The sequence below is a fragment of the Chenopodium album genome, chromosome 9 (genome assembly GCF_948465745.1).
Source record: "Chenopodium album chromosome 9, dcCheAlbu1.1, whole genome shotgun sequence".
Classification (NCBI taxonomy): domain Eukaryota; kingdom Viridiplantae; phylum Streptophyta; class Magnoliopsida; order Caryophyllales; family Amaranthaceae; genus Chenopodium; species Chenopodium album.
Genome location: NC_137842.1, coordinates 61,247,670 through 61,273,935, shown reverse-complemented (window position 1 = coordinate 61,273,935; position 26,266 = coordinate 61,247,670). Strand labels below are relative to the sequence as shown.

At 39.4% G+C, this 26,266-nt stretch overlaps 2 protein-coding genes across 2 annotated transcripts; both read left to right on the top strand.

The window, feature by feature from the left end:
- Positions 1-8,215: 8,215 nt before the first annotated feature.
- On the top strand, positions 8,216-10,967 carry LOC145557857 (uncharacterized). The gene is made up of 3 exons (XM_081619038.1): positions 8,216-9,310; positions 9,719-10,075; positions 10,236-10,967. The coding sequence occupies exons 1-3, from the start codon at positions 8,216-8,218 to the stop codon at positions 10,965-10,967; spliced, it is 2,184 nt and encodes a 727-aa protein (XP_081475164.1).
- A 14,158-nt stretch (positions 10,968-25,125) lies between these two features.
- Positions 25,126-25,865, top strand: LOC145557856 (uncharacterized). The gene is made up of 2 exons (XM_081619037.1): positions 25,126-25,770; positions 25,860-25,865. The coding sequence occupies exons 1-2, from the start codon at positions 25,126-25,128 to the stop codon at positions 25,863-25,865; spliced, it is 651 nt and encodes a 216-aa protein (XP_081475163.1).
- Positions 25,866-26,266: the final 401 nt, after the last annotated feature.

The window sequence follows — 26,266 nt, the reverse complement described above, 5'->3', positions numbered from 1 at the left end:
TGTATGAGAAGGAAATTAGGAACTAAACTGAATTGAAATTAAGCTGAAAAGAACATATTTCAAACATTTAAAAACGAGGGGAGTATACAATTATTCATATGTACTTGGACAGGGAAATTTTATCAAAGGAAAGAAGAATAGGATAAGGGTGTTATTTTTGTACTTTATGAAGAAAGGGAAAATGGAGGCATGGGGGGGGGGGGGGTTTGATTTGTGGCAATGAGACATGCAACCAAGTGGTTGTAGTACATAAAGAGTATATTTGCATAATATTAAGGCTCTGTTTAGTTCGCCTTATATTTTCTTATCTGAATTTGATGATCTGGTTTGGTCTGGTCTGATTTGATCTGATCTGATTTAAATATCAAATTTGACCAAACTTTAACCTTTAATATACGATAATCTATTCGGAATAAATATATCAAGTAAGGTCTTGTTAGATTTGTAATAATATGTACTTTATTAATATGTGATTTTTAGAATATTTCTCATTACGAAATTAAAGATATATTTAGCGATAAAAAACTGCACATAAAACGATGATCTGTTCTAAACTTTTTTTTTTTCCTGATCTGATCTGATCTAAACTTTTTTTTCTGAAATAAGTAAAAATAAGGTAAACTAAACCAAGGCCTTAGTATATAGACTTGTAGTGGTTGTTCAGTTGGATATAGAGGATGTTCTACTAGTTAACTTAATTGGGTTTCGCCATCCTGGGGAAAAGACCTCAAAAACTCTGATCCACCGTTAATTATAGAGTTATAAGTTTATAACGTCTTCGATTTTTAAGCTATATAAGTAGGGGTGTCAATTCGGATGATCGGATCGAGTCTGATATGGTCGGGTTAATTTTAAAGTTAAGGCATACTAAATTGTTATGTTCACGTGAGTCCAAATCTGAATCGGATATTTTTCGAATTGGGTCAGTTCAGATGTGATTTTGATACCTCTATATATAAGTGTTCAGTTGGTTGGACGTAGAGGAAATAAATTTTCCAAATAGCTAAAATAATACTACCTCCGGTCCAAATTACTCGCAACTTTGAAATATTTTATATCTCACAAATAATACCCCAAAGTTGCGAGTAATTTGGACCGGAGGTAGATATATTTAAGAGTTTTTTATTTTTATTTTTCACAAGGCACTCCGAATGAAAACAAATTATACTGACATGATTTAATTTGATCTCACACTTAAATTACCATTATCATCACTTTATCTAACAACTAAGTTACAGAAAATCTGTTATGGAGACTACGAGTTAGCATCTACATTGCTTTTCCAACAAACATCTACAGTAAATTTGACAAAGTTATGGACGCCAAGTAGTCCGTTGCATCATTATATGGTGGTAGAAATAGAATGTGGTACAATGGTCAAACATAGACTTAATATAGGTGAAAATAATTGGACCCTAATTAACTGCTTTTATTGTTAATACAAATATTTTCTTTATACAAGATTTACCAACCTTATGTTTGGTTGATAATATTATAAAAATAAGTACAAGTGGTTGGTTTAATTAAGCTTGATATATTTGACCATTGATGACGGTCGTTGATATTTTCATGGCTAGAATGAAGGTTAAAATTAAACAAGAGATTATTGAAATTTGAAAGGCCCCTACAATATCGTTTTTAACCGGCCATATTATATGATAGGATATAATTTGGGACCATATAGTTGCAATTTATAGCCGCCAAGTTTGTCTACTTATATTTGTTGTTAAGGCTTTGGAACACAATTATGTACACTCCTATAGTCATACTTTAAGCTTAATTATGACTATGAGTTTAACTACAGTATTTGAACTTAACATGCATAACTTTTCGAACTTATTTGGATATGTGTTGAAGAATAGATCTCTCATGTATCATCATATATAACTAATATAAGTGTCTCATATTAATTGAAAAAAGAGAGTTAAGCACGCACTTTATTATATTAAGGTGATACTCCTTCTATTGTCATATGGTTTTGGGATGAAACCTCGTTTGGACTTGTGAAGTGGACTCTCTTTCTCTCTTGGCGTGGTGACATACGCGGCCCAGACCCGTATTTAAAAATATGTAATCATATGCAAGTACCAATTATATGTTTAAATTACCATAGAATTTTCACATGAGGATACTACCATAGTAATTTGAAATAAGATCATAGGTATTGATCCTTCTAAAACTTCTTAATATGCGCTCTTACCATGTGATGAATTGAGGGTGTTGGATGCACATGCACAACTCAAATTCTACCATAGTATACGTGGAGGTTAGTGATCTATCTATGAATCTATCAAATCTTGTTACTTCTAGAACAATATATACATATTCATCTTAAGTAATGATGTATACAATCTTTGACTTAAAGTACATGATTGTTTACATGAAAATTGGAATGATCGATGTAATAAATTTTTGTAATCTGAAGGCAACTACTTGAGAAACTAGAAAGTCAACTGATATTGATTTAGATAAAGAAGTTATCATGGTAATGTTGAATAGTGTAATTCTCCCTCCAGGAGGCTTTCTCATTAAATCAATATATATAGGGTTTACCACCTAATCATGAGAATAACCTAAAATTATCTAACAGGTAAGACGTAAGCTAAACACCGATAAAGAAGACAACCACCATCAAAATTAATTGATGCTTCATTTTATCTCGAAAACTAATTTATCACTACTCATCGATAAATGCACCAGAGTGTCAATTGCCAAGTTTCTCAAGGAGAATGTACCAAGTGTTTTTTTAAAACATGTCACAATCACCACCAAGTGATTGACTATTATGAATTATCAAAAGAGAGTATCTTAGATTTTACACAAGAAGAAGGAAATACATACATAAAAACATACACTATATAGAACAATAGAAGAAATAATCAACGCAAATTTGAAAATTGAAAAAAAGTCAGCCACAAGAGTCAAGGGTGGGTGGAAACAAGTTACGTAGGCAATACAAATGACACGAGCAAAGATACATGCATTAGTCTTCTGTTCACATGCATTAAGTAATACGGAGTACTAGCTAGTCAGCGTAAATACCATTTTTTTCCTGAATTTTGTTTGCTAAAAAGTGTTAAATAAAATTTTGTAGCCAAAGTGTTTGAAAGTAACGTCTTCTTGTCTACTTTGATTTAAATTGATACACCTATAATTATTTATGTAGTTTAATTTTTTTTAATCAACTTTTATTTTTTTTTAATTTAATTTAACTAATTTACCTACTATGAGCACTATCTAATATCTACTAGATAGTCATAAGCTCCAGTTATTCTTGTTCAATCTCATTTTTAATGCAATTAATTGTGGATTGAGCTAAAAAAATTATTTATTAATAATTATATGGAATTTGGAGGTATACCAATTATTTATTTATTAATGATTGAAAGCAAGATGACAAATTCTATTGGAGACAGGATTGGATATTTGGTTGCATGCATGATTTTCTTTGAAAAAATGGGTCAAAGCAACTGTGACTCTATAAGGATATAACACTAAACTTGAGTTTATTATAGATTATTTGATTTCAATAGATTTTACCCAAGTTTTAGGGAAATTTTGATGTTTATGTTTGACTTTATAAATGTCCTAAGGAGTAAGGATTACCTCCTATAATAATATATAATAAGTTAATAAGAAAACTAATAAATTGTCAATATTATCAATGAAATTGATAGGTGAAGTTGGATAACATATTACGAGTAGAAGATTAAAAATGAAAGATTTAGGGCCTGTTTTAATTTACTGAACTTAAGCTGAAGAAAACATGTCCTTAGAATTAATATGAGCCTTGTTTATTAATAAGAACAATAAACTAACAGACATGTGACTTTGTCATACTAAATTTTTGCTCTTATATTGTACTCCATAGTCCATACCACTTTAGATATGTGTTTTACGATGCTTAATTAAATAATGCAGCCTAAGATATGTATATATACTCTATATATCATAATTGTTGTTTACACCTATTTATAATATGGGTAATGTTATATGTAGCCCTAAGGGCTATATATAAGCATTAAATATACTCTTGAAAATTGTATAAAATTAGGAATTCATGACAAAAACACGCGTAAATCACTGTTAATAGTGTTTATATTTTGATGATTTCTTAACTTTTTACGATTTTTAAGTGTAAATTTAATGCTTATATGTAGCCCTCGGGCTATGTATAATAACATTTTTCTTATAATATAGAGAGAAAAGCTAACATTTTTTTTTTTTTTTTTTTGGATTTTTTGAAGGAACAGCTAACAGAATTGTTTGCTAATCTTGAACATGAATATTACAAATTTAAAGTACTGTATTAAATACAGTGCACAATCACTCACATGACATTGGGTAATTAAGGGAACAAAGGATAAAAGTACATGAGAATTTCCTTAGTCATAATAAGAATAAGAATATAATAAAGTGTACTCTGTAATTGAGAATTAAAGCCGAATAAAAAGTCAAGAAATTATTGTTGATTAATTTAACTAGTCGAATTTAACTTGTTTAAACATATTTGAACTTCTTTAAATTACATTTAAGTAAAAATAAAAATAAAAACTAGATTGAAGTCAACTTAATTTATTTGAGCTTATTTATTTTCAAAATAAAAAAGTCGAGTACAACACATCTAAAATTTATTTTTGCATCAATCAAACAAGTGGGAAATAAAAATCGGATGGAAGATTGTGGTATTCTAATTAAGTTCCAAACACATTGGTGCTCAAAAGGTTCAATTGATCATCACTTGTTTTTGCCATTGATTGATGTCGCAGTCCTTAGCTTGGTCATCCATTGAATTTTTAGTTCTAGATAAGATGCACAATTGCACATGCATCTCTTGGACTATATTCTTGGTTTTATTGTATTCAATTTAATGCTTAGTAACAACATTTTATTCCCCAAAGAAAGCTATGGACAGATTTTGGCTAAATTGAATACTTTGTACTTATATATTATATCACTTTTGTTCAAAAACGTACATTTGGATTCAAATCATTCAATCATATTATCCTTAAATTTGTGATTGATATAATAATGGATTATATATTGAAATTGACTAGTTGTATAATCTAATTTAGCAAAGTATGGAGTAGAATATTCTAATTTAGCAAAGTATGGAGTAGAATATTGAATACGTTATACGTATTTAAATTTTGATCAAAGTACATATGAGTGGTAGTTTGTACGAGAAAACTAAACATAATTTTTATTATAGAGATTTCAAATTTTTAATCAGCATAATACTTTATATAAAAGTATAAAGTATAGGGACGTAATTTTAAGTAACCAATTTTATTTAAAAAAATTTATAACAATTATGTACTCCGTAATAATGTACACTAGGATGTTTAAGTTACACGATATTTATTTTAAAAAAAATATATATATATATATATATATATATATATATATATATATATATATATATATATATATTCGTTAGTTGTAACGTACCAAGTAATTAAGTAGGAATATAAAGTCATTTTCTGCATGTAAAGTCGATTTAGAAGCATGAAAAAGACATATAGATAGATTCAAGTTGATATGGAGACACCTAAGAAGTATAATTACAAGTTGTGAGTTTTGCAATAATGGAGGCATTACCCGATTAGGCTGCTGCTTTTGCATTATTGATTGAAGTTGATGTTCATCATCAGCCATCGTTTGCTTTTAGCCTGCAACTTGATTAGAATAAAAACAAGGGTGCATTTCACTAAATTTCATTGTACTCTGGCTAGGTTATACTTTCTCCGTTTTTTTAGACAAAACACTTATAATTTCTCTTTTTATGGTGATTGTATCGGAATCATTAAATTATGTGGAGTCTTGTTTGTCTTTGTTTAATTTCCATGTATCAAATTATTACAATTTTTATTTATTAATAATTAAAAATATTAATGATCAAATATTTATATCGAAAAACATGAAACAAAAAGTGTTATTAAAATTCGAAGGAGATATTAATTAATTAATTTTGTTTGGGCCTAGTCTATTGTCCTAAGCCCAGTGACCCGGAATTACGAAAATACTCCTCCATGATCCAGCCCATCATTAGTCAGAGCAAAGTACGGATTTACCCCTAATCTGTCCAATTAAGTACAACTCCTGCCACCTGAAAGTACATCTATAAATAGCTTTCCAATCATTAATGATGGTAACTTTTTCCTAATTCTCTAACCTTCTCTCTCTACTTTCTCTCTCTAAAGTACTCTCTCTCTACTTTCTCTCTCTAGAAAGTACATTCGTTGACTTAAGCATCGGCGGGGCTTTCCCGGGTCACACCCCCGGGGCAGTTAACCTTCTTTCTCTTTTGCAGGCCTAGCTCTCGGACAGCAAGGCATAGCTGAGGGAAATCCGGACATTCATTGCACATAGATCTAGGACATCTTGATTACCCTTACTTCCCTAAGACTCCCAGGAGCATTCTGTTTCCAGAAACAGGTGGCGCCGTCTGTGGGGATAACTAACAAAAAGTCATGGTGAACACTAGGCGTCCCCGCAGCACTCATCAAGATGCTACTAGGCAAGTTCCAATTCTATCGGCTAGGAATGCTCACATAGTCGAGGAGATTATACCTAGGGCTCGTAGTGAACCAGAGAGAGAAGTGAACAGGCCCCAGGTGGTCACTCGCCGAGACTTGGACCAGCTGGCAGCCCAGATCAACAAAAACTTGGAGGAAAGCCTCAGGGCACTTATCAACCAAGGGGTGGGGCAAGGCAGGCAGGGGAGCGCTCCACAGCCTAATCCTCCGCCTCACGTGTCCCATCTCCATCAAGCCTCCTCTCGGCCTCAGCATCAAACATCTCGTCGCTCTCAGCCCAATCAGTCCCATGACCCCCAGCGGGAGACAAGGCAGCCAAGTAGGCCAAGAGATGCTAGAGAGATCATCAATGACCGAAGGCTGAAGGATGGCACTCTAGATGCCCGAGAGATAATCAACTCCAGGAGGGAGAACCCCAAGGAAGATAACACCCCCCCCAGAGAGGTCGAACTAGAGTTCACTCTCGACATGGGTCAACAAAGTACCGAGATAGCATGATTCACTCAGCTACCTCCAGACCAGGAAGAGGAACTGATCAGCCCGCTCGTTCAGTAAGCAAAAGCCCCGAGCGTCCTCCCTCCCCCAGGCCACGGAGGCTCGGGATTGTCAAGAACATCATCCCCTTCAGCCAGGAGATAATGAATACCCCTATTCCTCCCAAGGTCAAGATCCCTACATTGGACCCTTATAATGGAAAGACAGACCCAACAGACCATCTGAACGCTTACAAAGCACAGATGGGAGTCCAAACCGGGTGTGAGGCCTCATGGTGTAGGTTCTTCCCTACTACTCTCAAGGGCATAGCTCAGACATGGTTAAACAACCTTACCCCCGGGAGCATAAGAACGTTTGACATGTTAGCCACTCAGTTCAAAAAGCACTTCATCGCTGGGAGTAGGCAAACAAAGACTAACGTTCATTTGATGACGGTGAAGCAAGGGGAAAACGAAAGTCTTAAGGACTACATCAAGAGGTTCAACACCGAGTCTCAGCTCATCCCCGACCTCTAAGACAACGTTGCCTTCATAGCCTTTCTCTTTGGCCTCAAGTCTAACAAGCTGAAGTTTGAACTTGTCCATGACAAGGCGAGCACCTTCCCCGAAGCCATGGAAAGAGCTTAAAGGATCATTGAAGCTAGTGAGGTGTGCAAGGCGCCCGTAGCAAACAACAAGGGGAAGAGGAAGCAAGAAGATAACTACCATGACAACAGGAATAGAAGGCCGAGGAGGGCTGAGAGTGATGATGAAGGACTCAAGTACAATGCTGATAGGCGTGAGATCTATTTGGACATAAAGCACAAGACTATTCTTCCTAAGCCTAACCCCATGAACACGCCGATAGAACAGAGGAACTAGAAGCTTTGGTGTGAATACCACAAGGAGTGTGGTCATACCACCCGGAACTGCAAAGAGCTCAAGAGAGCCCTTGACAAGCTAGCTGAAGAAGGAAAGCTTAACAGATATCTCAAGTCCCCCTCGAAGGATAAACAAAGCAAGACCGCCAAAGAAGTGCAAGAAGCCCATAGCTCAGCTGACACTAACTTGAGCATCAATGTCATAGCCGGAGGGTTTGCCTCCGGGGGTTTGTCTAACAGGGCACGCAAAAGTCACTTGCGGTCGCTCGAATAGCCCATCTATGATATCGGCACTCCCTCATCTACCCCGAAGGACCCCCTCATGGTATTCGGGGATGACAAAGGAAAGAAGATTCAAAGGCCTCATGATGACCCCTTAGTGATTCATATGAAGGTGGCCAATGCTAAGGTGAAGAAGATCTTAGTAGATAGTGGAAGTTCAGCAGATATCATCACATGGAAATGCATCGAGCAGATGCGTTTTAGAAGAGGTGACCTTACACCCCTAGAGAAACCCTTAGTGGGATTTGGAGGGCATCATGTGTACTCTTTAGGAACGATCAAGCTTCCTGTTCGTTTGGGGGAAAAGAACAAGGGGAGAAGCTTGGTTCACACGTTCTTAGTTGTGGATACCCCTCTGCCATACAACATGATCCTTGGCCAACCCCTTCTCAATAGGGTTAAGGCTGCCATCTCAACCTATCACTTACTCTTCCAATTCGAGACCGATGAAAGATCGGTGGGCAAGATATTTGGAGACCAGTTCGAGGGAAGAAAATGCTATGTAGATAGCTTGAAGTCACCTGAGAGCTCCGTCAATCAGGAGGACAAGGGGGCCAAGAGGAAAGCAATGGAAATTGATGAACCTCAGCACCCGGTCATGAGCATTTACATGGCTGAGAATCCAGAGCAGTACGGTAATCCTAGGCCTATTGAAGAAGATGAGAGCATACCCTTAGAGGATGACCCCGCTCGGACCGTGAGGGTGGGAAAGAACTTGGACCCCCAACTCAAGGAAGAAATCATTCAAGTACTTAGAAAGTACAAAGACATCTTTGCTTTTACAGCAGATGAAATGTCGGGCATAGATCCCGAGGTAATGACTCATGAGCTGAACATTAAGGAGGGATACAATCCCGTCAAGCAAAAACTCCGACATGCTGGGCCGGAGAGAAACAAAGCCGCAGCCACTGAGGTTAAAAAGCTTCTTGAAGCGGGTTTCATTCGAGAATGCCAATACACCGAGTGGTTATCCAATGTGGTGCTGGTTAGGAAGCCCAACGGTTCTTTGCGTATGTGTGTGGATTTTACAGATTTGAACAAGGCATGCCCAAAGGATGATCATCCTTTGCTTAAGATTGATAGGTTGGTGGATTCGACCGCTGGTCACGCCCTCCTAAGCTTCATGGATGCCAATGTAGGGTATCATCAGATCCCCATGTAAGAGAAGGATCAAGCCCACACAGCCTTTATCACTAGCCAAGGGGTGTATTGCTATAATGTGATGCCCTTCGGCCTGAAAAACGCCGGGGCTACCTACCAGCGTCTGATGAACAAAATCTTTGAAGGGCAACTAGGTCGGAATGTTGAGGCCTATGTTGATGATATGATCGTGAAAAGCAAGGAAAGCCCGGACCACATAGCTGATCTAAAGGAAACATTCACAACCCTTAGAAAAAATAAAATGAAGCTTAACCCCAGCAAGTGTGTCTTCGGGGTGCAAGGAGGAAAGTGTCTGGGCTTCATGGTGGATCAACGGGGTATTGATGCCAATCCCGATAAAATTCAGGCTATTCTTGACATGGAATCCCCCTGAAATGTGAAGGAAGTGCAACGCCTTACAGGCTGCCTAGCCGCATTGGGGAGGTTCCTATCCCGATCAGCGGATAAGAGTCTGTGTTTCTTCAAGGCCCTCAAGAGGCCTAAGTTCTTATGGGATGAAGAAGCTGAGAAAGCTTTCCAGCAGCTGAAGGAACATCTGATGAATACTCCGAAGCTTGTTATCCCCCTCCCCGGGGAGACATTGTTTGTGTACTTGGCCATTTCAGATTACGCCCTAAGTGCGATTCTTGTTGCAGAAAGAGAGGAAGGCCAAGTACCAGTTTATTTTGTCAGCCACGCCCTAAGGGGGGCTGAAACCCGATATACTCTCATAGAGAAGGTGGTGTACGCTTTAGTGATGGCAAGTAGGAAGTTGAAGCCATACTTTCAAGCACACCCGATCAAAGTCCTCACCAGCCAACCAATCAAGAAAGTGCTAGAGAGCAAAAATCACTTATCCCGAATGACGGATTGGTCAGATCAGTTAGCTGATTTCGAAATCGAGTTTGAACCCCCGGAAGGCCATCAAGGCCCAAGCCTTAGCCGACTTCATAGCTGAATGCGCTCACAGGCCTACTCCAATTGACACCTCCGCCCCTTGGGCTCTTTATGTGGATGGGTCGTCTAGTAAGGCCGGGAGTGGAGCTGGGCTAGTCATCATCTCCCCGGAGGGAGAGAAGTTTGAATATGCAGTCAAGTTTGCCTTCCATGCATCAAATAATGAAGCTGAGTATGAGGCTCTTATCTTGGGGCTAAACTTGTGCCAATTCATTAAGATAAAATACGTTCAAGTATGCTCAGACTCACAGCTCATAGTGGGGAAAATGACAAAGGAATTCGAAGTGAAGGAGGAGAACATGAAAGCCTATTTTGAAAAGGCTGAAAGCTTGACAAGATCGTTTGACAACTTTGAGATCAGGCACATCCCCCACTCAGAGAACCAACAAGCTGATGCTCTTGCCCGATTAGCAAGCTCGGCTGAGGGGATAACCCCCCGGAATATCATGTGGGAAGTGTTAGAAAAACCAAGTACCCAAAGGCCTACTGTCATGGACATTGATAGAGGGGAAACTTGGATGGATCAAATCATTCAATGCTTAAAGGGGGAGCTGCCCGAGGACACCCCTGACTACAAAATGATCAAAAAGCGGAGTGAGTGGTTCTTACTTCATGATGGGATCCTCTATAAAAAAATCATTTACTCATCCTTTGATGAAGTGCATAACCCCGGAGGAGGGGAATTATGTACTTAGAGAAATTCATGAAGGGGCATGCGGTAGCCATCAAGGTGGAAGAACTTTAGCTGGAAAAGTGCTGAGGGTCGGATTCTATTGGCCAACCCTGAGGGATGATGCTTCCGAAATTGTCAAGAAGTGCAAAAAATGCCAAAGATTCGCTGACATGCCCCATGTCCCGACCAGCGTCCTCACAAGTATTCAGTCAGTCATACCCTTTGATCGTTGGGGCATGGACATCCTAGGACTATTCCCCGTAGCCTCGGGGCAAAGGAAATTTCTAATAGTAGCGGTGGATTATTTCACCAAGTGGGTTGAGGCTGAGCCGGTGGCAACAATAACCGATAAGCAAGTCCAGAAGTTCATCTGGAGGAATATCATCACCCGCTTCGGGGTACCCCGCATCTTAATCTCGGATAATGGCCGGCAATTCAACAGTGGGCCTACCATAGAGTATTGTGGGCGTTTTGGGATCAAGACAAGGTTTTCGGCTGTGTGTCGTCCCCAAATAAATGGCCAAGCGGAGGCGGCAAACAAAACAATATTGAAAGGGTTGACAATGCTGGAAGGCACGAAGGGGTCTTGGGTGGATAACTTTCCCGGGATCTTATGGTCCATTCGTACCACAGTCAAGGAAGCTACGGGGCAAACTCCTTTTGCCTTAGTATATGGGAGTGATGCAGTACTCCCCGTGGAAGTTGGGATCCCATCCCCCAGGGTTACTTTCTATGACCCCGACCGAAATGATCAGCTAAAGCCCTTGGCCTTAGACTTACTCCCAGAGATAAGGGGAGATGCTTTGCTTCGCTCTATAGCATACAAGCAAAGGATTACTCGTTATTTCAACAAAAGAGTCAAGGTAAGGCCCCTGGTTGAAGGTGATTGGGTGCTATGAAAGTGTGAGGCTGCGGGCAAGCCCCCGGCATTGGGCAAGCTAAGCCCTAATTGGGAAGGGCCCTACAAGATTACAGAGGTAGTCCGCCCGGGAACCTTTCGCTTACAAAACCCTGATGGCAAGGACCTCCCTCGGCCATGGAATGCAGACAACCTCCGGCGGTATTATGTCTAAAGCATCTTCATCACAATGATGCCCTAGGGGCAATAAGAGCCGATGCTAGGAGATCAACTTCTATATAGCGCATCATTGTAATGACTTTCATCTTTTTGTTAATATAATGAAAAACCCCCGGTTGGGATGTTTGCCCCATTTATTTTGCACTTGTTATTTGTTGTTTACTTAGTTTATTTTTGAAACTTTTATATCGCTCATTAGCATAGCCAACGTTCATTTAATAGCACCACATGCTGGGCATAAGGCATTTTTGGTTCGCTAACTCTAAAGTTTGTTCCAATGTTTGGGGCAAGATGCTAGCCTATACTCAAGCATTTGAGATAAAGTCCTGGCAAAAAGATCACTCATAACTCGGGGCTCGTTTAGCCCCCAGCCTAATTTAAAGGGTTGGAAAGGCCTAACCCTCATACTACTTACAACTTGGAGCTTATGTTAGCCCCAAAATCGTTTCACTTTGATAATAAAAAGCAGGGATAGCCCAGCTCTCATATCACTTGTAAATTGGGGCTCATTTAGCCTCTAATCCATTTACTTAGTTAAATTATAACTTGGGGCTCGTTTAGCCCCCGGATGTTCACACAAATCACGTCCCTACAAAAATAACATAAGGCTCGTTTAGCCCTCGTTCATGCCAAAGTTACTTGATAAGCCAAGGGGATTCTTTTTGGCCCCTAGGGGTGAATGAGCAAGCAAAAAACAAGTATTAAACAATAAGCAAGCTGGAGTAAGAGCACATGAAATCTAATTCAAATAAGAAAAACAAAGGCAAAGGCTAAAGGTGCAAATATAAAAGCCAAGCTAGAGATTCAAAGTTCCAACAAAAAAAATCACAAGTCTGATGAATCACATTTATATAGGATTTATAGGCACATTTATGCTAAGTTTATAGTAGCTTTTAGGTCTTTTGTTGCTTTTTAGGTCGTAAATACATAAGTTGTTTATTTTTTACTCAATTACGTTCCGTTTGTGTTTTTCTTAATGTTTCAGGTGATTTGATAGACATTTGGACGCTTTCGTAGTGTTTGGAGTTGAATAGGACAATGAAAGGATGAAAAGTCGATGAATCGAGGTTGTTCAATGAAGGATATATATTTGTGCAATATTATTTTGAGATTTATATGCATTAGGAATGAATATAATATCCACAAGGGTTGCTATGCATCTTTCGGAAATGAATTTGAGCTAGAAACGAAGTAAAACGATGTTTTACAAAGTGGCAAAACTGACCTTTTCTCACTCTTTTGATCATAACTTGAGTTATACAAATTGGATTGAAGTGATTCAAGTTGCGTTGGAACTATACTTGAAGAGCTTTCCAACAGTAGGTCACACGCCTATATACAACGTATAAATCAGAAGTTACAAGCCTGTGAAGTTGACACAATGCCCAGTAGCCCCGAGCGAGAGCTCGCAAGGTAGCTCGCATAGACCTCGAGCAATAGCAGCCCCGAGCGAGAGCTCACTCGACCAGGGAGCTATAGCTCCAGTTTACCCACGAAAGCAGCAAGCAAGGGGCATCGTAGCACGTCTTTTTCTTGGCCCTCGATTCCATCGAGCATCTTCGTGCCACGTCATCTTCTATCGTCCAATCGTTTGACAACTTGTGTAATTTATATTTTACTTTTCTTTAATTATTTTTAGATTAGTTTTAGGATAATATAAATACTCCAAGGGATATTATTTTTCCCTTATGCTTTTTTATGCCTTTTTATACTTTTTATTTTACGTTCGTTTTTGCTTTCTCTTTAGCCCTAGTTTTTCATGGACAACTCCATGGATTCCTCCATGGATTTGTCCTTGAATTTGTTACTTTAATTTATAGAGGTAATATTATTTCTTTAATTTTGATTATGCTTTCTTTATTAGTTTTAGTTTTAATTATTTATTTCATGCTAGAGTAGTTTATTTCTAGGGTTTAGGAATCCATGTTTATACTATGAATCGTGATTGCTATTTTTAATATTTTGATTATTGATTTCTCTAATTGATAGTGTTTTCTTATTAATCTTGCAACCTGATCAATTGTTTGATTAATTCTTGTTAATAAGAGTTTGAATCGAAATATCTTACTTTTAAAGGCTTACCTACAATTAGCAATTCTGATTATGTTAGCGACCGAACTACATATGTTGAATTGAGAGCATTAAGACCCGATCGTAGGCTTAGCAATTGCTCTAGATAATTGATTGATTGAATTGTTATTGATATTTGATAGATTTAGAACTATAAACATGGTGAACCATAACCCTAGGTCTTTTTATTAATTATTTTATCCCTCTTTTAATTTAGACTATTTTTCTATCCCAATTTCGTGACATAGTTTAGTTTCTCCAATTTCTTAGAAGTTAGATTGAATACCATCTCTCTGTGGATTCGACCCTACTTACCCTACTACATTGTTAGTTGGTTTTGTTAGGAATTTATTTTTGACAGGTGTACGACAACCTATCAAAGTCTCATAAAAGAAAGTACATCCTAGGAGAAGTCAATCAAAGCAAGGCAAGGGGCTACTCCTCGGTCATGCCCTCCTCAGCAAGCACCTTCCTCTGCTCCTTCTCATCGGCCTCGTGAACAAGATCCTTAATCTTGCCTCGTACCTTAGGGTACGAATCCTGGAGACCGAAGGAAGTAAAGGCAACCTGCATATGAGTCAAGGCATCCTCAATCCCCACCTCAAAGGCCACATATCCAATCTCAGACTGGAAATCAGCGCAAGCCGGAGACTTCTTCCATTCAGCAATTACCTCCTCTGGCTTTGCTCCACCTTCCTCCGAGCCTCAGCAAGATCACTCTTCATCTGGGCCAGCTCGTCTTTCCTCTCCTTCAGCTCTTTGGCAATCAACTCCTTCCCTTCCTTGGCCTCCTTGAGCTGAGTCTCAAGGGCTTGAATGCGGGATGTCCCGGCCTCCTGGGCATCAGCAAGCTCCTTCTTGGCCGTCTTCACTGTCTCTCGAGCCGAGTTAAGATCCTCCTTGAGGCCGTGGATCTCGGTCCTAGCCTTTGAAAGCTCAGCACGGAGACCCTCAACATCCTTCATGGCCCCCCTCCGGTACTCCTCGGTGAGCACACTCAAAGTCATGCCGGCCTACATTTTCAAAAAACCAAGAAGATGATGGTCAGATACAACCAAACTAAAGATAGAGAAATTGAATGTTATATGGCAAAATATACCTTCAAGACGCCATCGAAGGCCGAAGAAATAGCCTTGTTGGGATCCTTCTTCACCACCTCAATATGCTTCGCCGAGGGGAAGCGGGCCATCGTTTGCTTTACCGTCTTCTTCCGGCCCCTCTTTGTGATTCCAAGGAGAGAGTCAGGAAAGTAAGGAGTCATGTCCTCGCAATCCTCCCCCCCTTCCTCCTCGCTCTCTTCCACCCGAGGCTGTTTTCCTCGATCCCCGAAGCCCTCGGCCTCTAGAAGCTCGATGTGAGTAGAGCCGGTCGGGGAGACAAGCTAAGACCCCTGATCGTCTATCTCCATGTTGGTGGTGCCTTGGGAGGATCCCTCTCCCCTCTCAGCCGTTTTCCTCCTCAACTTTGAGTTCTTCGGGTTCTGAAAGAACAAATCACAAGTGAAGTTAGCAAAAAAACGACATTTCATAAAAACCAACTTCAAAGAAGTAGGCATACCTGGGGAGGGGGAGGAATGCTCATGTTCCCCTTCCTCATGGAGACCTTGACCTTCCCAGCTCGAAATTTCACCTCCGACATCTTCTTCTGAAATCTCTTTGTCAACTGCTTGAAAGCAACACCTGAAATCATCATTTACACAAGTTTGTTAGTGAACAACAAGGCTCAGGAGAAAGAATAGAAGTGAAAGACATAAGTAAACAAAAATAAATCCTACCACTATCATAGGTGTGGCTCAAGCCCACCACACTCAAAAACCGCTCTTTCTGAAAGTGTCTATCCTTCAAAATCCACATGGTTGGAAGCTTCTCTTTGGACCCTCTTTCCTTATAGGATTGCAACCAAATAGCCGTCACGGCCTCATCGACTTCTATGGCAGGACCATTGTAGTTCAAGCCAACCCTAGGCACACCGCTATGATCTCGGGGAACCCTCCAACCCCCAGCATGGTAAATGAAGAGAAAGGTGTGGCGAAAGCCCTTCTGACTCGTGGGTTTAGTGTTTATAGTAAGATAGAACTCCCTATCATGAAAAGCATACCACCCGTGGTTATCTACATTTCCTAGGGCTTCCTGGAGCCTATGTGTGTTCCTAAAAGCGGTCATGGTGCAAGGGGCTCCAAGTAGACTACAAGTGGCTATGTACGCGTTTATCGTCAACCGGGATTTAGGAACAAGCTGGGTTACACAAAGGTTATACTCAATCAACAACTCCTCAATAAAAGGGTGTAGCGGAAATCTCAACCCGTTATCCAATCATTGCCTATATACAGCTATACACCTAGGGGGAGGGTTATCTACGGTGCTATCACCCCAGGAGGGGAAATGAGAAAAGGCTCCCTAATATGGTACTTAGTCTGCAAATGTCTAGTACCCTCAGATAAAGATCTAAGCCAAGTAGTGGAAGGGTGACACATAGAAGGGCTAACTCTCCTAACTGGTGGTTTAAAAGTCACTGGCGCCCCAAGAGAAGTAGAAGTATCATCCTCACTTGACATTGTCACCACTCCGTCAATGAGCAATCTGTTCAAAGAACCCCTAGAAGTTGGTTCACGTGCAAGAGAAACTTCCCAAGGGGAAGGAGGCAAAAAATAATCAAAGCCTAAATCATGCTCGGGGGGTGGGGATGGAACACATGGAAAAGGCACACCCAAAGGAACAGAAGAATCAACACTACTACCAATTACATTTGTTACAAGTACTCCCCCCGCCCAGATTTCCTTAGACAAATCATAAGATGAAGGGCCGGGGAGAGAGTCAAGGTAATCTTGAGTCGCTTGGTCGTTCATGATACACGCATAGCTCAACTCAAGACTACCCCGAGGAATTCTTAATGTACATACAAAAATACAACAAGCGTACCTCTAAGCCTAACATCATCACAAGAGCAGCCGAGGAACAATCAAGCATACAAAGGAAAAAATAGCAAACAATTACTAAGCATGAAGATGTGACACTTGGAGAATAAAAACTAAGTATTGAAGGCTCACCAACTAGTCAGAGAGGCCGAAAGGATTTCTCGAGGCAAAATCAAGTGCACCCCGCAGAGAAATACTCCTGCAATGTCAACAAAAATTTCAAGTGTTAGAAAAATATTCATAGACAAGCCCAGGTGAGGAGCATGATCAAAGTGGTTCGCGAATGAAATAAATTTAAATAAATTTTCCCTAAAGGTGGAGGCCGAGAGCTAGGGGTAACACCCAAAATCTAGGCGCACCAACCCTCTCGGCACTATACTCAGCCCCCTTTGAATTCTCAAAGCCCTCGGAAAATCGGGATAGTCAAAATTGAAAAATACATAATTTCTAAGTTTAACTCTCAAAAATGCGAAAAGCCCCTAGCTTAACTCGTAAATCCCTCGGCCGAGCAGGCCAGTGGCGCACTAGGCACCCCCTCGGCCCGGGCATCAACCCCCTCAGCCCGTGCTTCTATCACCCCGAAGAATCTCTCTCTTACCTCTCAAAAATCGCCAAAATCACTAAGTAAAAATCCATAGCGCTTAACTATGCTCCCTCTACCTACCCTCGGCTCTCACTCACAAATCCCCAAGAACATCACTAGTAAAATCAACAGCGAATGCTTAAGTCGGCCAAGAGCTATCCCTCGGCGTCTCCGCACGCATATCTGCCCAGCCGCACCAAGTACCCTCTCGGCACTTGGCTCAACCCCTTCAGCCATCTTACTCTCGAACATCAGAGATGCCGAGAGCTAGGGGTCACTTAGTTTCTCGGCACAGCTGGGCGTGTCCCGCACATGGACCCCCTCGGACAGCCGACCAACCCCCTCGGCCGGCAGCTCTAACCTATCAAGTTTCGCACCTTTCTCGCATCTCACCCCCTCGGCACTCTCTAGTTGCGCGCCTCACTCGGCCAGACACCCCGTCGGCGGCATCAATGACCCCACCGGCCGCGTCGGTTACCCCCTCAATTCGTCTCGGGGGATGAATCTCACTCCCTCGAGATTGAAAATCTCCCGCATCTCTCTCTCTCTCTCTCTCTCGGTCGGACAGACCATCAGCGTGCCCGTAACCCCCTCGGCACTCATCACTACTCCCTCGGCCAAGAGCAAGCCTCAGCTCTCCTCCCTCAGCTAGGGGTAGCAGCACCAACCTCGCAGCTAACCCTCTCATCCGCATTGATACCCTCTCGGCATAGGCATCTCCCTCGGCCTAGACAAACCTGGGGTGCCCATCTCTCACCTCCACCCCGATGTCCCTGCCTCAGAATCACTCTCCCTTCTTCTCGGCATGACAACCTTACTCACAACCACCCTCACCTAAGCCTAACCGAAACCCAAAGAACACCCATAGCCAAATTTCGAAAGCAGCAAGTCCAAAATTCGAAAATTATTAAACATAAACCCCAAAATATTCGAAAATCACCAAGAAAAATCCTTAATTTCGGCTGGGCATATCCATTATACCCCGGAGTTAAATCAATTTCAAGTTCAAATATGTCTACCCCTAGGTAAAATCAAAATTTCAGAAATTGCAAGTACACAAACACCTACACATGCTTTCGAATCTACAAATTTGAATCAAAAGTGAAGAAATTTTCACATACCTTTGAAGATCTTGATGAACTTGGATGAACTTGGTGATGTGAACTTAAATGATGTGACTTGAACAACTCAAACTCTCAAAGAACTTGAGAGAAATTGGAGAGGATTTTTTGAAAATTCTCTAAGGAAAATGAAATGGGTGAAAAGCAAATGCAAGTACAGTGGGAGTTCATATGTTAAAGCTAAGGAGATGGCAACTTCTCAAAACCCTGGTTCAAATGGGCCTAAGGGATGCTTGAGCCCAGAAAATCAGCATTGAAGGATTAAGCTTAATTTCCAGCTTAATTAGCAGGGAATCATCATCAGATTATTTCTAGAAATCCCTAGCTTATTAAACATGGAGACAAGACATGCCTTCAGCAAATACATGGGACTCGCCCTGAAGAAAATATTCTGAAAATGGAAATTTCATCAGTTACCCCTAAGCCATCATCAAGCTTAGCTCTCAAAACTGTTCAATCATTTGAATTAAAGTACCTTCTATGCATTGCTTGGGGCTGGTTTTCACCCTTGCAAGTCGCTTGGGGCTCTTTTTAGCCCTCAGGTACCCTTGGGGCTCGTTTTAGCCCTCAGGTACGCCTCGGGATTTACTTCAGCATATGTGACAACTTCTCTCATCTCTATTCCGCGTGATATCCGAACTTCATGCGATTTCGTTCCCACATCACGCGTGGGGCTAAATGGTTGGGCCTAGTCCATTGTCCTAAGCCCAGTGACCTGGAATTACGAAAATACTCCTCCATGATCCAGCCCATCATTAGTCAGAGCAAAGTACGGATTTACCCCTAATCTGTCCAATTAAGTACAACTCCTGCCACCTGAAAGTACATCTATAAATAGCTCTCCAATCATTGATGATGGTAACTTTTTCCTAATTCTCTAACCTTCTCTTTCTACTTTCTCTCTCTAAAGTACTCTATCTCTCTCTACTTTCTCTCTCTAGAAAGTACATTCGATGACTTAAGCATCGGAGGGGCTTTCCCGGGTCACACCCCCGGGGCAGTTAACCTTCTTTTTCTTTTGCAGGCCTAGCTCTCGGACAGCAAGGCATAACTGAGGGAAATTCGGACATTAATTGGACATAGATCTAGGACATCTTGATTACCCTTACTTCCCTAAAGACTCCCGGGAGCATTCTGTTTCCAGAAACAAATTTAAATGACAAATTTAGCCCAATGTGCTGAGTAAATTAGGGCCTTGTGATTGGTTTAATAATCCATGATGCCCCTTTACATGGAAGCCTTTGGATTAAAATAGGAGTGCAAGAAGGATTTTTTTTATTCCTTAAAGTAAAAATTAAATTACTATAAGGTGGGATGAATAAGATTTGAACCCGTGATCTAATTTTTATCACACTAGTTTTTCATATTATATGTCAACGAACGACCAATCCAATTCAACTAAACTCGTGATTATGAGGACGTGAGCTGAGACGCAAGTTATAAGGTCATACTCTTATAAAATACTTATAATGTCGCATGTTATACATTATACGAGTATATATTTTTATACCGATATTATGTTAAATCAAAGCTAATATAATATTTATACGAATGTAGTACATATCTATTGAGGTTAATAATCTTCATGCTAAAATGGCTAATTGATCAAGAAAAGGCAAATATAACAAGTTAACAACCAATACTGTATAATAATTGTGAAAACAAAGATGGAATCTAGCAAACTAGTAAACTACCATGTAAAAACAAAATATATTGGCATATATGTCATAAGGAAGTCAATGTGTTCATGCAAAAATGGAGCTGAAAAATGTGTTTTTCTCACTTCTTTCAGAATCTATATATACACGGTAGGTGCAAAATTTCGCAGCAGGGAATCAAATCAAGAATATAATAACAATAAGACAAAAATAACTAATTTGATGATTGAATTGAATATAATGCTAATTATTCAACCATATGATAACTCTCCCACCGTTTCATTTTAGGTGTCAAAATTTTCAATTTGAGAAGTCTAAATAAATGCCAAATCTATAATCTATAACTATATAATAAAATAAAGGCGAAACAAGAATAACTCTTTCAATTAAAAATTTTCCGTCCAAAGTAGTTTTGTAATTTTTTTTTTCCCCAAATCATTTTGCTTAGTATTTAATACACTATAATATATTCTTTCGTATGTGACCATTATATTTCTTCCATACACATTTAATTGAAAAAATTAATACGTATTTCATTATTTGATATGTTAAGTATCTTTATTAATTAAAAAAAAAAAAAATTGGATGACTGGAACTCACGGTGACATTAATCTAATATTTGACATTAATAATCTAATATTTGACATTAGATTATTTAGTGTCATATATTAGAATATTATTGTCAGATATTAGAATTGCAAAACTCATATCTTTTTACTAATGAAGAATTAAGGGTTCGTTTGGCATTGTTGCGGTTTTCAGTTTTTTGGTTTTTCGTATTTTAAAAGTGTATGATATATGTCATATGATGAATAAAAAATTAGTCAAATTTATTAAAATCATGCTAATTTTGAAAACTGACAACGGAAAAGTAAAAACACATTTTTCTTGTTTTCTGTTTTTGGTTTTTTGTTTTCAAAAAAACTGAAAACTGAAAACAAAAAACAAAGTCAAACAAGCCCTAAAATTATTGATCCTTAAACTTTTGTATTAGCAAGCAAAATAAAAGAACAGAGAATTTTTTTTTTTATTTTTTATTTTATTTTATTTTTTTTTTAAACCCAAAGAGAAAGTATTAATCTACAAGGAATAGGAGGCTAGGAGCATCACAAAAATATTGTTCTTTTTTTTTCAATCCCCTAAATATGACAAGTACAAAGTAATATGGGCAAAGCTAGAGAGTTTATACTGTTGATGTATAAATGCTTAATTGTCAATACGGCCTTGTTCTTATATGTTCTCGACAATCCTCTAAGAGCCTGTTCTGAATTACTGAACTGGACTGAAATGATTGGACCAGAATTGGACTAAACTAAATGAACTGAATATTTTATGAGAAAAACAAATTAGAAACTGAATTGAAGTGATTGAAGTCGAATTGAACTGAAAATAAAGTGAAGAAGACAGACCCTAAATATAACAACGAAAAATTAAATCACAATACTATTTGTATAAAACTAAGGCAAGAAGAGACAACATTCTAATTAAATTTTTTTTTTTTTTTTGAAAACTTTTAAATAACCACCCAAAAATGTATTTATTTTCAAAATAATCACCCGTTTAATTTTTTTTATTTTATTTTATCACCCCTTAAATTAAAAAACTACTCAGATTACCACCCATTTTAAAATTCCGATGGAATACTGTTATGAGGACCCACCCAATGGCTAGTAACGGACTAACGGCTATGTCTTAAGCATTATAATCAGCCATGTCTTCACTCCACCTCCCCCTTAAACCAATTTATTGAGTACAAGACAACCTAAAACCAAAAGAAAAAAACTAAAAAAACCAAGAGCATGCTATCTAAATTGCCACTACTATTGATCATCTTCTTCCTATCACCACTAAGAGTCGTTGGGTGGGGCCCACATAAGAAAAATCCACTTGAATTTTGAAATGGGTGGTAATCTGAGTAGTTTTTTAATTTAAAGGGTGGTAAAATAAAATAAAAAATTAAACGGGTGGTTATTTAGAAAATGGATATATTTTTGGGTGGTAATTTAACAATTTTCCTTTTTTTTTAATGAAAAATATGATAATAATAAATAAATTAGTGTTATTTTCATGTACACGAAGCAGCCAAAAACAATAAAAACAAACAAGTTACTCCGTATTTGTTATTCATATGTAAAAAGTAAGTCAGGAGCTTTCTCTCTCTAGAGTTTTAGCCATCGGGGAACTTCTCCGGCACTATTGGTGTTTCGGAGCTCCGGGAGCTTTTCTCTAGCTGGGAGCGAGCAGTGTGTTTCGAATGCATTTCTTGCATTTGCTTTTTAGTCCTATTTAGTCTTTCTCGAAGATTAGTTTCGTTCCGTTCTTTTTTGTTTCTTTGGGAGTTAGTCATCTGTTGGTATGGAGCTTGCATCAGACTTGGAAATGGCATCCACACAAGAAGTGGATTTGATGAATAGATCAGTGGTAAGGTTAGATTTAGGAAAGGAGATTGGCACTTCAATTCAGCACTCTGGTGGGTTGGAGGAGATGGAAGTAACTCATGAAAACCTACAAGTTAACCCTGAGGTTACTGAAGGTCATGAAGTTCAAGCAAAGGAAGTGGACAGCATTGATAGGAAGTCAAGTTCATCGCAGAGGAGGTTAGCAGGAACTTTTAGGGAGGTTGTAGCTAAATCCTCTCAATGGTTTAATGAAGCCAGAAGAATTGTCATCGCTTCACAAGAGTGGGAAGATGAAGAAGACGAACTTACAGGGCATTCACATGCTGTTAAATTCCGAAAAGAAAAGCTTAAGGAATTGAGAAAACCATGGCAAATGACACTTATTGGAAAATGCCCTGGGATTAAAATCAGAGCTGAATTTATGCAACAAAGAGTGCAATGTATGTGGAATCCAAAAGGAGGAGTCGAGGTCATTGAAATGGAAAAGGGAGTTTTCATGTTCAGATTTTCGATTCAAGACGATCTCGAAAAGGCTCTGTTCGGAGGACCTTGGTTCATATTTGATCATTATCTAATGATAGCAAAATGGAGGCCTAACTTTAGGCCATCGGTTGAAAGTTTTAAGAATATGTCCGTTTGGATCAGATTCCCCGAGCTGCCGGTGGAATATTACGACAAGGAGGCTCTGTTTAGCATTGCAGAAATTGTGGGAAACCCAATCAGGGTGGATTACTCCACCGATAAAATTAGTAAATGTAGATATGCTAGGGTGTGCATTGAAATCGATCTTGAGAAACCATTAGTTACTAAGGTCTGGGTCGGGAAAGCTTGGCAAAAAATTGAATTTGAAAAAATTCATAGCCTTTGCTTTGAGTGTGGTAGGATTGGTCATTCTAAGGAACAATGTCAATTAAAAAAAGAAAAACAAATTCAGCAAGAAGATGGCACCAAGGAGCAAGAAAGTAGCACGCCGATGTTGGGTAATGTTACTTCGACAATTTTGCAGGAGGAAGAAAATTCAAAACACCATGAGCCTAATGCTAATGCTAAGGGGTTGCAGAAGGAAAAAGGAAAGGATGGTGGCATAGGGTTACAGAATAAAGAAATAGGAGACTATGGCCCATGGGTTTTGGCGGTTTCAAGAAAAAAGCATTTTAAAAGGGATGATAAAAATAAAAAGGATGGAAGGATACAGCAGGAGCAAAAAAATCCAAAAGAGAAAAATCCAACAGAAAAGAATAAGGTGAAGCAGCCTAGGGAAGCCAATAGCCGCCAAACAGGATTAAAAAATACACAATGGGATTTGTTAGAGGTGGAAGAGCAAGATCAAGCCTTAATTAAGAATAAACAAATCAACCATTGGGAACATACAAAGGAAGGAAAGATTACAAGGCAAAAATCAAACCCAGAAAAAACATTAGCATCGAAAAAAAATATGGTTAATGGCGGCTTAGTCCCGAGGAAAAAACATCAAGGAATCACCAATGGCGATTCATCTCCTTCGCCCAATCCCAATTCAAAGTCGCCCCTTTTATCCCCTGCCATTACCTTCCATCTCCCCTCACCCTCTGATCATTCCTCGCCACTTCACTCCCCTCCCCCCTCTTTCGATTTGCCTAGCAAAAATGGAGAGCAACAATCACCCCGATAATTTGGTCACTCCGACCACTCAACCAAACAATCAGCGTCCAGCCCCAATCCCACAAATGAACTCACCCTCGAACCCACAACTTTACCGACTGTCACCTTATCACCCCGGCCAGTTCCGCCTCCGGTCACCGGTTGTAATGCCGGCGATCTTACCTCCGCGCATATCCCCAATATAACCAACCCCATCCACACTATCCCAGGGCTCACCGCCATCACCAATTCAGCATCTTTTCCCCACCTTTCAAACCCCATACATATGGCCTGTGATGAGAATGAATCCAATTCCAAGAGAGAGATTAAGAATCATAGAGGCGGGTATTCGTGTTATAATGAGCCAATTCATTCATCCCGCTCTTCCCGAATACGAAAATCTGTTCATCCCTATAAAAGCACCTCCAAAAAATCCGCCAACTTACCCCCTGCAATTGGTAAGTCAATGTCTCAATCTAATGGAAGCAAAGAATCAGATGGTAGCTTTGGAGACAAAGAAGGAAGTGGTGGGGATCGAATTGAATCTTCACTATGTAAGTACGGGGAACCTAATGCAGGAAATTCAAATGTTAGCAACACCATTGTCGATGGAAGAAATATGGGCGATGAGGAAGCTAGACATATGGAGGGATTGGATGATGTTGTATCCATCCAAGACCAACCATCAAGAGCAACATAGAGGGATCTTCCCGATACTACCTAATATTTATGTCAATATGAAGGCTATCCTATGGAATGTTCGAGGTGCAACTAGTAAAGACTTTGCTCCACATGCAATTGAGGTTGTGCGTATGCATAAACCAGAAATTTTCTTTCTTTTGGAAACAAAATCTACTGATGATGTTTCTCGTAAGCTTTGTAAAAGGCTTGGTTTTGAAGATGTTAGAACAATTCCTGCGGTTGGGCTTCGAGGGGGGATTTGGCTCTTTTGGCGTAAGCCGGCAATATTGATAGATTGTGTTGCCGACTCGCCCCATGTCCTTCACTCTCTTTTTAAGCTCTCGCCCACTGAACCTGATGTTATTATCTCTGGAGTGCATGCTCCCTCTGCCACACAAGATAAGAAGAAATTATGGAAAAAATTAGGCGAAAATCCCCCTCCTGCTGGTACTCCTTGGCTCCTAATGGGGGATATGAATGAGGTACTCTCACAGTCGGAAAAAATGGGGGGCAGACCAGTGACTAACTCTCAAGGCAAAGACTTCTCGAACCTAGTTGATGCCGAGGGTATGCTTGATTTAAAATATAATGGTCCTGCCTTCACATGGAACAATGGAAGGGAAGGAACGAAACTAATTAGGGAAAGACTCGATATGGCACTTGCAAATGCGGAATGGATGAGAGTGCACCCAAATACTCAGGTATATCATCTTTCTAGAACCTATTTTGACCATTGTCCAATTTTAATTGATACTGGTGCAATTTTTCATAATGGTAATTATCCTTTTAGATGTAAGGAAGCTTGGTTGGAAAACCCTAATTTTGATGATTTTTTTACTCAAACGTGGGGACTAGGTAATAACTTTAGTGAGGCCAAAAACCGTTTCACCACTAAAGTTAAGGTTTGGAATAAATTTGTCTTTAACGAAAACATCCAAAATAAGAATAGAATTATTGCTAGGATTCATGGCATCCAAAAAGTACTCTCCACTAGATATTCATCCTTCCTAATTAATTTAGAAAAATCTTTATTGAGGAGCTTAATCACACTCTAAAATTGGAAAGGATAAAATGGGCTCAAAAGGCCGGGGTCGATTGGAGAAAATTTGGAGATTGGAATACTAAGTATTTTCATATTTTAGCTAAGGTTAAAAATTGTAGGGGTAAAATTCTTAGTTTGAAGGATGAGCATGGGAA